The 14,469-nt window shown below is 41.7% G+C and overlaps 1 protein-coding gene across 4 annotated transcripts in view; it reads left to right on the forward strand.

Moving 5' to 3' along the window:
• Positions 1-14,469, forward strand: part of fmnl2a (formin-like 2a) — a 76,445-nt gene that overhangs the window by 49,934 nt on the left and 12,042 nt on the right. For all 4 annotated transcript variants that reach the window (XM_063006233.1, XM_063006235.1, XM_063006234.1 and 1 more), the window contains exons 7-18: positions 1,993-2,101; positions 3,222-3,298; positions 4,823-4,916; positions 5,009-5,083; positions 6,373-6,483; positions 7,367-7,516; positions 8,374-8,475; positions 8,736-9,069; positions 9,281-9,460; positions 13,521-13,645; positions 13,769-13,971; positions 14,234-14,468. In XM_063006233.1, coding sequence (XP_062862303.1) covers positions 1,993-2,101; positions 3,222-3,298; positions 4,823-4,916; positions 5,009-5,083; positions 6,373-6,483; positions 7,367-7,516; positions 8,374-8,475; positions 8,736-9,069; positions 9,281-9,460; positions 13,521-13,645; positions 13,769-13,971; positions 14,234-14,468 — 1,795 coding nt within the window. The remainder of the gene's footprint in view (positions 1-1,992; positions 2,102-3,221; positions 3,299-4,822; positions 4,917-5,008; positions 5,084-6,372; positions 6,484-7,366; positions 7,517-8,373; positions 8,476-8,735; positions 9,070-9,280; positions 9,461-13,520; positions 13,646-13,768; positions 13,972-14,233; position 14,469) is intronic.

The following is a 14,469-nucleotide window of genomic DNA, read 5'->3' on the forward strand; positions in this document are numbered from 1 at the left end:
GAACAACATGAAAGGGGACTGTAAGTATGCAGAGAAACAGACGGACTACAGTCAGTAATTGTAGACTACAATTACAAAGTGCTCCTATGTGGTAAGTGGAGCTAATAAAATGGACAATGTGTGGAGAAACAAGGAGGTGGTTTTAATATTATGGCTGATCTGTGTACATCTAAAATATAAGTAGCCCTCAGTGTGTGCATGTGTGTGTCATTCCTACTGGCATAGTATTTTGAGCTAGGCTGAGTAAAACAGGAAACCGTTCTTAAAATGTCCTATTTCTAAAAACTGGACCTAGTGTGTGTGTGTGTGTGTGTGTGTGTAGCTTCCTCCTAAAATAATATATCTGTGCTCTCCTGTTTGTATGAATTATCACTTAGGATTACAGTTTTCCAGCAACAGTAGTATTTTTACTTGCTAACCATTTAGTGAGTGCAGGGTTGGCATGTGGGTAGTAATGCCAGCGGTAACATGAAATGCTTTTAGTGGCCTGTGACTGGAAAAAATGTAAACAAGCCAGCCTGGACCTGTGTTTTTCAGGTGCTGTTTTTTTTTATCCAATTACCGGATTGCATTATGCTTCTCCTCTACTGATGTTGACCTCTATTCTGACTGAGGAGAGCCGTGACTAACACACGCCCCCCTCCGACATGTGTGCATTAGCCGACTGGATCTTTTCACACGTTATCCCTCGTCTCTGTGCAGGCGGCATCAAGCAGCCAGCAGAGGATGTAATTGCAACAGTTATAAGGAACAACAAGCCAATCTTTGTTCATGTAGGTGCCCAGCCTGCCGGTAGCAGAGCTGAGATTTGAACCAATGTGTTTGAGATGTCAGCTCTGGTGTGCTAGCATATTTTACTAAGCCTTAAAAACAGCACCCACCCTGCTCTGATTGAGGAGAACGAATCTAACCCATGCCCCCTCCGACACGTGGGCAGCAGCCGTATGCATCTTCTCACCTACACTTTGACGAGTGCAGTGCAGCTCAGCGTTGTGTATGGAGAGACACACCCTGAGAGCACTCTTTTCTCATCTCTGTGTAGGCACCATCAGTCAGCCAGCAGAGGTCGTAATTGCACCAGTCTGACAGAGAGAGACCCCATCCGACTTAGTCCCACCCATATCTGAACAACAGGCAGATCGTTGTACATGTGGGCGCCCAGCCTTAGCCTTAGAATTGTAGAGGTGCAATGTGCTATCGGCTGGTCGAGCACATATATGCTAGCCCACTAAAATATGCTAGCCTACTACCACTGGGATCCAGGGTTTGAATTGTAGAGGTGCTATGTGCTATCGGCTGGTCGGGCATCTACACAGACATGATTATGTCTACTACCACTGGGATTCAGGGTTTGAATTGTAGCGGTGCTATGTGCTATCGGCTGGTCGAGCATCTACACAGACATGATTGGGGGGGGGGGGGGGGGGGGGGGGCACAAACAGCCTAGACATTGGGAGGTGCGCTTGTCTCAAGCCTGGATAAAATAAAAAGGGTTGTAATGGTTAAAACTAATAAGGCTGTAGCGACCCCTAAATACAAGAGCAGTCAAAAGAATAATATTAAATTAAATAATTCCTTTTTATTATGTGCATTTGATATTTTTATCATAATAAAATACCTTAATACATATAAAGAAGTGCTAAAACAGTGAGGTGTGTTTAAAAGCCTTTTTTACTGAGCACTTTTTTAAAACGTGAGCTTTTGTGGTCTTCTGCTTTTGTGTGTGCCTGCCTGCGCTCCCCTCTTTCACACATAAAAGCCTCTGGCTCATTCTGTCTTAACAAAGCGGCGCGGACCTCCACCGTGCATGTTAATGACACGGCCGTTGTGCACCGTGCAGATAGTATGTGTGGGTAAAACTGTCCGAGCTAACACGACAATACCCTTCACACGGCACAGACCCTGCTGATTGATTACTGTGTTTACTGAGGATCATAAATGTTGTATTTACCTTGTTAATCAGTTTATTACTCCTCCTGTTTTTTCCTCTAGATGTAATACATTGCCCAGCAGAAGAACGTTAAAGAACTCGAGGTTACTGTGTAAAAAAGACGACGTTCACGTCTGCATCATGTGCCTACGAGCTATTATGAATTACCAGGTATTCACCTCACAGTTTGTTTGTTATCATACATACTAGGGCTGGCACCGATCCGATACTCTGTATCGGTCCGATATTGGCCCAAATCACTGGATCAGATATCTTAAGGAAAAAAACGTGTAATCCGATCCGATACTGTTGCTTAATGTAAATAACACTTAATGTAAATAAAGCCATTGTTTGTGTGTAAAGCAAATAACACACGAAGATACGTTCCAGCAGAGTGCCGTTTATTGCCAGCTCACTCGGCAACTGCCGTAACAAGGTGCATCTTGATGACATCATTAACATGTGCCACTGATCTACAACTCATCTGCAACAGCCATTCAGAAATTAAAACACACTGATCTACTTAAACTTTTAGCATTTAAAAAAATCATCTACTACTGCCACATCTAAAAACACTGTTTAAACACAATAAATATCACTTTATAAATGATAAATCGCTCACCTGAGATAAAGAAAACCTGTCTTGTCCCGGCTTGGAGATCTCTCACATCCTCAACGATTAATCCATTAGTGTTATGAAATAAAACAAACTACACCGTTTCCCGTTTATCCACAGATGTCCTCTTTAAAATCCAGCAGGGTTTTTTAATAAGCGCGCTTTGGTTTTTAATAATCTAAAAACGTAACAGAAAATCTCAACTCTGCATCAATTCTAATTGGTCCATCGTGTTTGATTAACATCCACATCTTCCATTTGTAGACACTTTTGTTAAACAAGCCAAAAATGCTGCTAAATGTTCTGTGTGTTAAAGTTAAAATAAAAACAGCAGTTTTGCATAAGTGTGATGTTGTAGGTTCTGTATTTATTCCTTTAGAATATTTGTTTCACAATCTGAGCATTGTTATTTAGATAGCTAGTTTAACCATGGTGCATTGAGACAGGTATTATTACTGCTTAGTTGTTTGAGAGGAGAAATGACGGTATCGACAGATACTCAATTTGCAGTATCAGTATCTGTATCGGACATAAAAAAGGGGTATCGAGCCAGCCCTAATACATACTATTACAGACAAATGAAATGTTTCATTCCAAGCAGTTAATAAAATGTGTGCATTTATTATTTCAATCTCTACATTCACTGTCGTCTTTTTGTTTTCTTTTCATGAATAGTATGGCTTCAACATGGTCATGTCCCACCCACACGCTGTGAATGAAATTGCACTAAGTCTGAACAACAAGAATCCCAGGTAAATCACTGTAACAAATGTGTGCAGATGTGTGTGTGTGAGAGAGAGAGAGAGCGAGAGAGAGAGAGAGAGAGAGAGAGAGAGAGAGAGAGAGAGAGAGATTGAAAACACCTGCTCAGTAATGATGGTCCAGAATGGAGTTTTCCCAGCATGTGCACACTCTCATTCAGGCAGGTTATGTCCTCAGGCTGTGTTGTAAATGCAGCAAGTGTAACAGTAGGATCTCTACAATCTGCAAGTGTGTGTGTGTGTGTGTTTGGCTGTGTGTGGGCCTGATTTGCACTTTAACATCTGCAAATCCTTGTCAGGCTGAAAATGTTCTTAGTTTATTTGCTGATGCTTGTGTGACCATTGCAATGGGGGATGTAGTATGACCAAAAGATTATTCCATTTTAAATGTGTTTAACACATTTATTTATTGTTTCGGTCACAAACTCTACATGCCACATTATATCACCAGAAGAGGGTGACTCGGTGGGTAGCACTGTCACCTCACAGCAAGAAGGTCCTGGGTTTGATTCCCAGGTGGAGCGGTCTGGGTCCTTTCTGTGTGGAGTTTGTATGTTCTCCTCATGTCAGCGTGGGTTTCCTCCCACTGTCCAAAGACGTGCAAGTGAGGTGAATTGGAGATATAAAAAATTGTCCATGACTGTGTTTGACATCAAAAACTTAAACTGATGAACCTTGTGTAACCAGTAATTACCTGTCCTGTCATGAACATTAGACTTGAAATATATATATACTGATCAGCCATAACATTAAAACCACCTCCTTGTTTCTACACTCACTGTACAGCTCCGCTTTACATATAGAAGCACCTTGTAGTTCTACAATTACTGACTGTAGTCCATCTGTGCATGATTTGTTAAAATGATTTGTTTAAAAACTCCAGCAGAGCTGCTGTGTCTGATCCACTCATACCAGCACAACACACACTAACACACCACCACCATGTCAGTGTCACTGCATTGCTGAGTATGATCCACCACCTAAATAATACCTGCTCTGTGGTGGTCCTGGGAGAGCCCTGACCATTGAAGAACAGCATGAAAGAGGGCTAAAATAGTATGCAGAGAAACAAATGGACTACAGTCAGTAATTGTAGAACTACAAAGTGCTTTTATATGGTAAGTGGAGCTGATAAAATGGACAGTGAGTGTAGAAACAAGGAGGTGGTTTTAATGTTATGGCTAATCAGTATATATATATATGTGTGTGTGTGTGTGTAGGAACCTCGATTTAACTGACAAAATCTGGAAAACCAAATGTCTGGTCAGATTGTTTAAAATTCCCGCGAGAACCGTACCAAAAATAGTGCTTCAGTAATTGTTCGCTAGCCAGCGCACGTCTCTCTGTTTACATTAGTTAAAGGCTTTACCTTGTTTTATTTTATTTTATTATTTACTTTATTTATTTACGTTGTTCACTTTACTGTTTATTACATGTGCATATATTTTCGCACCCCCTGGAAAATATATACAGTACTCTTTGTTTACACTTTATATAACTGTGTGTGTGTTGCAGGACCAAAGCTCTTGTGCTGGAGCTGCTGGCTGCTGTGTGTCTGGTCAGAGGGGGTCATGAGATCATCCTCTCAGCTTTTGATCACTTCAAAGAGGTATGAACCACATATTCCCAAACCAGCAGGGCTTTCCCATCGGTGTCTTATCTTTAATCAAACAAGTTTGTTTTGTTTGCTATGTTTTGCAGGTTTGTTCAGAGAATCAGAGGTTTGAGAGGCTAATGGAGCACTTCAAGAATGAGGACAATAACATTGACTTTATGGTATGAATCCTGGTCAGCCAGCTAGCAATAACTGTGTTATACTGCTTGCTTTTGTGGGCAGTGGTGGCTCAGAAGGTCCCTGGTTCAAGCCCCATTGTTGCCCAATTGCTACTGTTGGGTCATTAATCAAGACCCCTAATTGCTTGCATTGTAACTAGTGTAGATTGCTTTGGATAAAAGTATAAAAGTCAAAATGTTCTCTTAGCTTAAAACAAACTCGTTTTAAACACTTATTTTAAGAAATGTATTGAGTTGGTTGTTTAAGATGCTCATTTTTACTAATGCATGACTTTTAATGAGCTTCTTCTTTGTGGCATTTGAAAATCCATTGCAATTTTAGGTTCTGAGCCACATTCTGAGCAACTGTAGTAAGGCATCACATCTAAAGTGAGCAATCAGCATCTTTGCCATGTCTATGCATCATTCTAGACAGAAGTACAAGATTACTACACAGAAAGGAGCTGGCTTGTGTGTATTTAGTGCTTGTATGTTAAAATCACAACTCTGTGTCAAACTGCTGCTATCTAGGTGCTGCCCAGCTCTGAAATACGGCCTGTAAAGTCTTTAAGCCACAGTGGTAGAATAAAACCATCATACTAGTCAATGCTGCCAGGATGGTTTTACTTTGCAGACTGTTAAATCTGCTTTGCATGCTTTTACATTCTGTAATGGGCCCACCTGCCGTGGAGATCTGCGGGAGTGGGGGCAGAGGGGGATGGGGGTGTGTTTGGTTACAGAATCATGTCCTGCTGTCTTGCCATTAATGACCGGCAAATGGGGCATTGAGTTTCTCTTAACTGACAGTCACCTGTGCCTTGTTGAGTGTTAATTCACTCCAGGTGGAAGTGTGTGTATTTATCATGGTTTCTTCCTCACAGAATTGCCAGCTCTGATGGAAACGTGCTTTCTGTGGAACCACGATGCTCTTCTTTTGGCCACCACTTCTATTTTTCCCACAATCATATTGTGTGATGGTTTTAAACCACAGTATTGTTCTACCTTGGTTGAGCATCCTGCCTATTGGTTGCATGGCTAATGCTGGCAGGTGCAGGGCAACACATGTTGCCTCAGTGGCAAGACGAGACCTCGCAGCCTTACACATTGTACTAATACCTAGCTCACGGTTAGGACGCTTGTGTTAGGGCCATGTTATCTGATAAGCTGCTGTAGTTTGCTATAGTCCTCATCAAGAAAGTAAAGGTTTGCAGTATGTCAACAGCATATACAATCATTACTAACAATATACTGCAGCCAAGAACTCAAAGTTCAAGGGATTTTTTACTTTTCAGGTGGCCTGTATGCAGTTTATCAACATTGTGGTCCATTCAGTAGAAGACATGAACTTCAGAGTGCACCTACAGTATGACTTCACTAAGCTCTGTCTTGATGAGTACCTGGATGTAAGTATTTGTTCCACAGTGGGCACAATTACATGCACATAAGTAAAACAACAAATCCATGTCAATCAATCAATTTCCTCGGCTGCTCCCGTTAGGGATGGCATGGATCGTGGTCCGCACTATTGATTTGGCACAGTTTTTACGCCGGATGCCCTTCCTGACACAACCCTCCCTATTTATCCGGGCTTGGGACCCGCACTACAATGCACTGATTTATGCATCCTAGCGGCTAGGTACCTATGGGACAATTCAGTGTCTCCAATGTGCCTGGCTGCATGTTTTTGGACTGTGGGAGGAAACCGGAGCACCCGGAGGAAACCCACACAGACACGGGGAGAACATGCAAACTCCGTACAGAAAAGACCCGGACCGCCCCACCTGGGGATTGAACCCAGGACGTTCTTGCTGTGAGGCGACAGTGCTACCCACTGCTAGCCACCGTGCCGCCCTTTAAAATGCTCCTACTAAGGTGCCCTAATTTGTAGCTATAACCTGACTGAATGACGAGGGAGCATCTGAAGCTTCCTTAGCAGTGAAGGCAATCCCAGCATTTATGTGGCACAACTTTTCTCACAAAAAATTCCTGACACGTACAGACTGGACTCATGTTGCAGGGAGTGTGTGTTGATCTGGCTCTCCTTGATCGGATGGGTGGTTGGCTAAGCAATAGTGACTTCCCAATTAAGAATTGGAAATGACAAGATTAGGAGATAAAAAAGGAAAAAAATCCAGTCAAAACAATAAAAATCAAATCTATTTTAAATGCAAACTATTGTATTGTTGTCAGATTAAAGACAATACTGTCATGCTTTCCTTTGTAGTATTTTTGAACATTTTAACTTATTCAGTCTATCTGTTCTCTTTTACTTTTATCTCTGAGTAGAAGCTGAAGCACACTGAGAGTGATAAGTTGCAAGTGCAGATCCAGGCATATCTGGATAACGTGTTTGATGTGGGAGCTCTGCTGGAGGATGCCGAGACGAAGAATGCGGCACTGGAGCGAGTGGAGGAACTGGAAGAAAGCATATCTCATGTGAGTAAAGGGTGTACCAACCCTCCTATAGTTTATTTGAACATCAGTACTCATTGAGGGGGTGTTATAGTCTCTCTTTTACCACCACAACTGGGAATCTTTTCACCAAATACAACACTCCTTTACGATTAGCTTTGTTCCTGGCTAAGGATGTGAAGTAAACTTGTTGGCAGCTAAACTTGCAGGTCTATAGATGTCAGTGAATTGAAAAGTCATAAACGTTGCCTTGGGGAGAACTTGTCTGACTGTGCTTTAGCCAAACAATGCACTTTATTAAATTATTACACACACTAATACATCAATGGTTATCACAATATCTACTGACAGGTTGTTAGAATGTTTCTACGTAGTACCAATCGCTGCTTTATTATTTAATGGCATGGCAGCAATCTTTAAGAAGTTAATGTCACCAACTGGCTTTATTACAGAAATTATTGAATAAATAATTGATTCATTCTGTCAGGGGTTGCCACAGCTTGCATATTTGATTTGGCACAGTTTTTACACTGGATGCCTTTTCTGACTCAACCCTATTTATTCAGGCTTAGGACCAGCACTAAGGGTGCACTGATATGTGCCCCCCCCACAGGCTTCCCCGTTTTCCAATTACAGGGGTCACGTAACAATTTGTGCCTTTCGCATTTGTGAGCCAAGCCTGGTATTTGAACCCCCCGAACTCAAGCAGTGCTGTTACCAACAACATGGCTCTTAGTGTTACGCCTCACAAGCTCAGTAATGTTTCAGAAACAATAAAAATGCTAACATTAGTGAATGTAATAAGCTGCAATATTTTTATGGTACATAATGCTGAAATAGTCATATGAGTTTTTTTTACGTATACCTAATGTTCTGTGTAGATGACAGAGAGGTTACAAGACACAGAAAATGAAGCTATGGCAAAAATAGTGGAACTGGAAAAACACCTGATGCACAAGAACAAGGAACTGGAATCTATACGGGTGAGATTTGCCCTGTTCCTTATTTTCTATTTGTTTCTTTCTTTATTTGTATTTTTTCTTGTCGTAAGTCTACACATTTGCCAAATAGGTTAATTTCATGTCTCTTTTTAATTCATCTTTTGAATATAAGTCTCAAATATGTCTATAGAAAACAACAACCACCCTATGTAATGTAAACGAAATGTTCCCTCTAAGGTTATTTTTGTCCTGCAGTTAAGAAAAGTGTAATGTAAATATTAAATTTTACTATTCGGACATAGGACGTGTACAAGGATGCCAGCTCACAGGTGCACACACTGAGGAGGATAGTAAAAGAGAAGGATGAGGCCATTCAGCGGCAGTGCAATCTGGAGAAGAAGATTCATGAACTGGAAAAGCAGGGAACCATTAAGATCCAGAAAAAAGGAGACAGGGATATCTCCATCCTGACCCCTGCTCCATCCACTAACGGCCTGCTGGCGGGCAGCGAATGTGTGATGGGGGTGCCTGGGGGCGGCATACCTGCTACTGTGGGACCAATTACTGGTGTAGAAACTGGCATAACCATGCCACCACCTCCACCCCCACCCCCACCACCACCTATGCCTGCAGCTAGTGAGTAGTTTATTCATACTTGTGTTTAGTTTACTGCTGTATGGACCTCATAGATCAGTACATCTTTTACTTATGTAGCTTCCTATTAATCCTGTTGCAGTTGACAGATGTTTGAACTGCAGCAGGTTTAATATCCAGTGTTTTGTCCTACTAGTGTTTTTAAATAAATGTTCAATAAGCCAGTTTACCTCCATCTTGTTCACTCTTATAGTCCCGAATGGTCCATCAGCTGTTCCTGCACCACCACCTCCCCCACCTCCTCCACCACCTCCGCCTCTGCCCGGCCTAGGAGAAGAAAAATTTTTCAGCTTGCCCCCACCTCCTCCACCCATGGCACCTCCTCTGCCAGGCTGTGGATCTCCCACCGTCATTTTCAACTCAGGTCTTGCAGGTACGAACTATAATGAAAATGTCTTTTCTTGTGAGTAGGTGTCTGCCAGTCGTAATGTAAGTTTTGGGGGTAATTAAGTACATTTTAAACTGGTTCGTATCCCTTTACCTTTACCTAACTTCATCATTTATATCTTCATCATTTATACCTTATTTAAAAAAGGTTCCCAGGGCACCCAAATGGTGCAGCTGGATTTTCCGCTAGCACACCAGCGCAAAGATTCTGAACTCCTCGGTTTAAAAATCGGTGTTGCCGCCGGTCAGCTGGGCGCCATCTAGCGGGCGTACTTGGCAGTGCCTGCAGCAGACACTAATTGGCCACCGTGTCTGCTATGGCAGGAAGACCGTACTATGTGGGTGGGGTCTTCAAACGCTGTGTAAAGACCCTGGTTAGCAGAAAGAGGCACCTGTGAAGTAAGCATGGGCGAAAAGAAAGGGTCCGCTAAGTACTGCACACATGTCGGAGCAGGCATGAGCAGCAATGTGCCCTCCTTGAATGCGATCAGTGATCCCCAGCATGGAAGACAAATTGACTTTGCTAAATCAGGAGAAAAAATGGGAGAAAATGCATAAATAAATAGAAAAAAAGTGTTGCCAGTTATATCGACATCAAAAGGACAAAATGTAACCAAATGAGCAATTTCATTTTATATTTGGGTATGTCCAGAAAGAGGACATGCACTCATGGCACTTACTTACTGTGCATTTAGTAAAAGCAACTACTACTAAGCAGGCTGGAGGGTTTGGATATTCTATTGCTTTATTTGCCATTGCCACTTTTATAGCACTTGTGATAATGGGTGATAAATTTATAAACCTGTAAATTTTACCCATATCTACCTACTTGTAAGACGTGTATCACTGATCTGACTGTAGTATAGTGTAGCAGAGGCTAGAAGCGGGTCTGACTATGTTGTACCTTGCAGTCTGCTCTCAACAGCACATGATAATGATCACTAAGGCTGAGGGGGTTTACTCATCACTCTGCAGTACGGTGTAACTTCCCAGCCAGACTGACTCACATAGAGCGATGGAGCCACAATCAAGCTTGTGTTGCCTTGTGTAGACTAAACAATGGAGGTGTAAAATCGGATATATACACCGATCAACCACAACACTAAAACCACCTCCTTGTTTCTACACACATTGTTCATTTTATCAGCTCCACTTACCATATAGAAGCACTTTGTAGTTCTACAATTACTGACTGTAGTCCATCTGTTTCTCTGCATGCATTTTGTTAGCCCCCTTTCATGCTGTTTTTCTAATGGTCAGGACTCTCCCAGGACCACTACAGAGTAGGTATTATTTAGGTGGTGGATCATTCTCAGCACTGTAGTGACACTGACATGGTGGTGGTGTGTTAGTGTGTGTTGTGCTGGTATGAGTGAATAAGACACAGCAGCACTGTCCCTGCTGGACTGAGAATAGTTCACCAACCAAAATTATCCAGCCAACAGCTCCCCATGGGCAGCATTCTGTGACCACTTATGACGGTCTAGAAGGTGGACCAACAAGGTAGGAGTGTCTAATAGAGTGGACAGTGAGTGGACATGGTATTTAAAAACTCCAGCAGCGCTGCTGTGTCTTATCCACTCATACCAGCACAACACACACTAACACACCACCACCATGTCAGTGTCACTGCAGTGCTGAGAATGATCCACCACTTAAATAATACCTGCTCTGTGGTGGTCCTGTGGTGGTCCTGACCATTGAAGAACAGGGTGAAAGCAGGCTGAAAAGCATGTAGAGAAATAGATGGACTGCAGTCAGTAATTGTAGAACTTTAAAGTGCTTCTATATGGTAAGTGGAGCTGATAAAATGGACAGTGAGTGTAGAAACAAGGAGGTGGTTTTAATGTTATGGCTGATCAGTGTATTCGGTCATACTACTGGAAACCAAAGCACCAGTGACTAACTGTGGTACAGTTAGTCAAGAAAATGGCCTGTGACTGTTCGTTATTGTAAATTCACATTTTATTAACTACTAAAGCTGTGCATAGTAAAAAATGGATACATTATTAGTAGCTGTTTCTTTACGAGAAGGAAATTAAAATGTAGGATTTAACACCCTCTGTTTTTGTTTGTGCACCCTCTCTTTATTTAACAACAATCACCAGCCTATGTTAGACCTACCAAGAGTTTGGACAACCAGATATAGAGCACTTTTTACATTAAGAGACTCATTCAATGTGTTATAACGTAATGCTTTATTGGTTTAAAAAATGGATTGAAGCCAGTATAGCTCTAGAAACTAAGGTTTTTGTTTCTTTGCTTTTAATACTAAACTCTTGCTTTCTCTCTTTTTCCGTTCTACCTTATTGCCAATACAGAGGGGCCCATCAAGCTGTCCTGTAGGTTTCCTAAGTTTTATTTGTTTTGTTGGTTTTCTTTCCTTTTCCTGTGTGAAATTTGTGGACATGGCATTTTTACTCCAAAAAGCAGATCTCAGTGTCCATGCAGTCCAAACTCCAGAGGCACTAGATTCTGTAAAATTGTTTGAAGTGATGCCAAGCGTGTAACGGAATGCTCCATTGCAAGACTTTTCCTTTCCATGAATCAAGGAACAGAATTCTTCTGTTCAGAAGCTAACATACTCTAGACCTCAGTTCAGCAAATGACAGGATGCATGTGCCAAAATATAAACCACAGCTTCTATGAGACATTAGACGTCTACTCGTCCAGCGGAGGCAAAATCCATTTTTCCGAAATCAAGTCATGCTTAAGCAGATCTAACCATACTAAGACTAGATCCAGTCCTTTCTACATTGTAGAAACACAGTAAACACAGTGGCATGCCACTACAGGTGAACTGCTAACACATGCGGGAAGGGTTCTTACACACATGCAAGAATGTCGCCTACTACTCACTCCCAAGACTCGCAGATCAGGAATGGCCACCATATCCCTTAGCTGATAACCTGCTGAGCATTTACGGGTAGTGGGATGGACTTTCTATTCTATTCCATTTCCTCCTACCACCAGGTTGTGTCCTGCCAAATGCTAAATATAAATATAAATATTATACACAATACACTGTACAATTGCACAGTACAAGGTGGATATCCTGAAGCAGGATATGCCTGTAACTTCAACCCAAGGTCTCAAAGTTTTACAATATTAAAATTTGATGATCCTTTTCCACACTGTTAATGTTAAATGTGTTGGATTGCAAATTATTATTAGCACATCCGTGTCTGAGGAAAACCTGACAGGCTTGAGCCCAGCATCATCATATGCCTGAGAAAAGCAGGTTGCCAGCAGAGGAGACGCATGATTGAATAGGGGCACCTCCACCTGGTACAAATTAATGCTGAATCAGGCTCTTAAAGGAACCAATACAATATATCATCTTCACCTGTATGCCTCCTGCCAGCCCTAATGGCATAGCAGATGGGCATGATTCTTTACCTCACACCCCTTTTCCAATCTCCGCTGCAAGTGGACCATTTACATAAGTTCACCATTGCAATGAGACCATTTCTGAATGTCCAGTTGGCTTGTGAGTAATAATTACTAGTCTACCAGAGTGCTAGGTTAGATTTGTTCAATGAACCCTATATTGAAAATGCTATTTATATCCTAGTGCTAATTTGGTGAATGTGGTTAGTGAGACAGCCCTACTTAAACCCTATAAACCCTATGTTTTGCATTTTAGTTCAAAATCATAGCTAAGTGATATGCTCAGTAAGAACACATATGAGTACAGAAGCATGCCCACACTAGTTCTTGGCATAGTAAGGCTATTCAGTCAAATGATACTATCTTAAAAAAGTGAGTCATTCGCAGTCAGTGCCTGTCACCTCTATATGGTTGAATGCCACTTGCCACAGAAAGCCACATGCTTTTTTCCCATAGTGCACTACTTACTCATTGTGTACGTAAGTATTAGACTTTAACCAGTTACCCTATTTCCTAAATGCATGTGTGTTAGCATTTCTAAATCGATGCCCAGCTTTTTCCCACTGCACTTGGTGCGATGACATTGTTTACGTATTGGTTGTTTAGACGTTTTGAAAGAACTGTATGACATCTACACTATTTCTACTTGCATGTAGCTGTGAAAATTAAGAAGCCGATCAAAACAAAGTTCCGCATGCCAGTGTTTAACTGGGTGGCACTGAAGCCCAATCAAATCAACGGCACCGTCTTCAACGAGATCGATGACGAGAGGATACTGGAGGTGAACGTTTTTTAACTAAACTAAAATTATGCCACATGGTATTCACGTCTCCTTTCTTTTATTGTATTTCTATGAACTTCTCAGTCAATTACATAACTGATTGCTAATTGTTTTTGATTGCAGGATCTAAATGTGGATGAGTTTGAAGAGATCTTTAAGACTAGAGCTCAGGGTCCTGCTATCGATGTCACCTCCAGCAAGCAAAAGACCACTCAAAAAGTCCCAAACAAAGTATCACTACTGGATGCTAACAGGTCCAAAAATCTGGCCATAACACTCCGAAAAGTGGGCAAGACTCCAGAGGAGATCTGCAAAGCCATTCAGATGTAACTTATACAGTATTAACCTATGTTGGATTTTTTTCTAACTGTAAATCACTGTATTTTACCTGTCTTTTGTTTAGAACAATTAGCCATACCTTTACTAGCCATAAATTAGTTCTTGCTCTAAGGCCTGTTCACACTAAACCTGACACAAACTAATGCTCATGCAGTGCAGTGGTAACAAAATATGAACAGTATGAAAACACAAGTCTGGATATAAACAGTTTTGTCATTCTTTCTCTCTCTCTCTTCTCAATTTCTCCAGGTTTGACCTGCGAATGTTGCCGGTGGATTTTGTAGAGTGCCTGCTGCGCTTTATCCCCACTGAGCCTGAAGTGAAAGTGTTACGGCAGTATGAGAAAGAGAGAAAGCCACTGGAAAACCTCACGGATGAGGATCGCTTCATGATACAGTTTAGCAAGATTGAGCGCCTCATGCAGAAGATGACCATCATGGCTTTCGTGGACAACTTTAGCGAGAGTGTGCAAATGCTCACACCGG

This window comes from Trichomycterus rosablanca, chromosome 12 (assembly GCF_030014385.1).
Source record: "Trichomycterus rosablanca isolate fTriRos1 chromosome 12, fTriRos1.hap1, whole genome shotgun sequence".
Taxonomy (NCBI): Eukaryota; Metazoa; Chordata; class Actinopteri; order Siluriformes; family Trichomycteridae; genus Trichomycterus; species Trichomycterus rosablanca.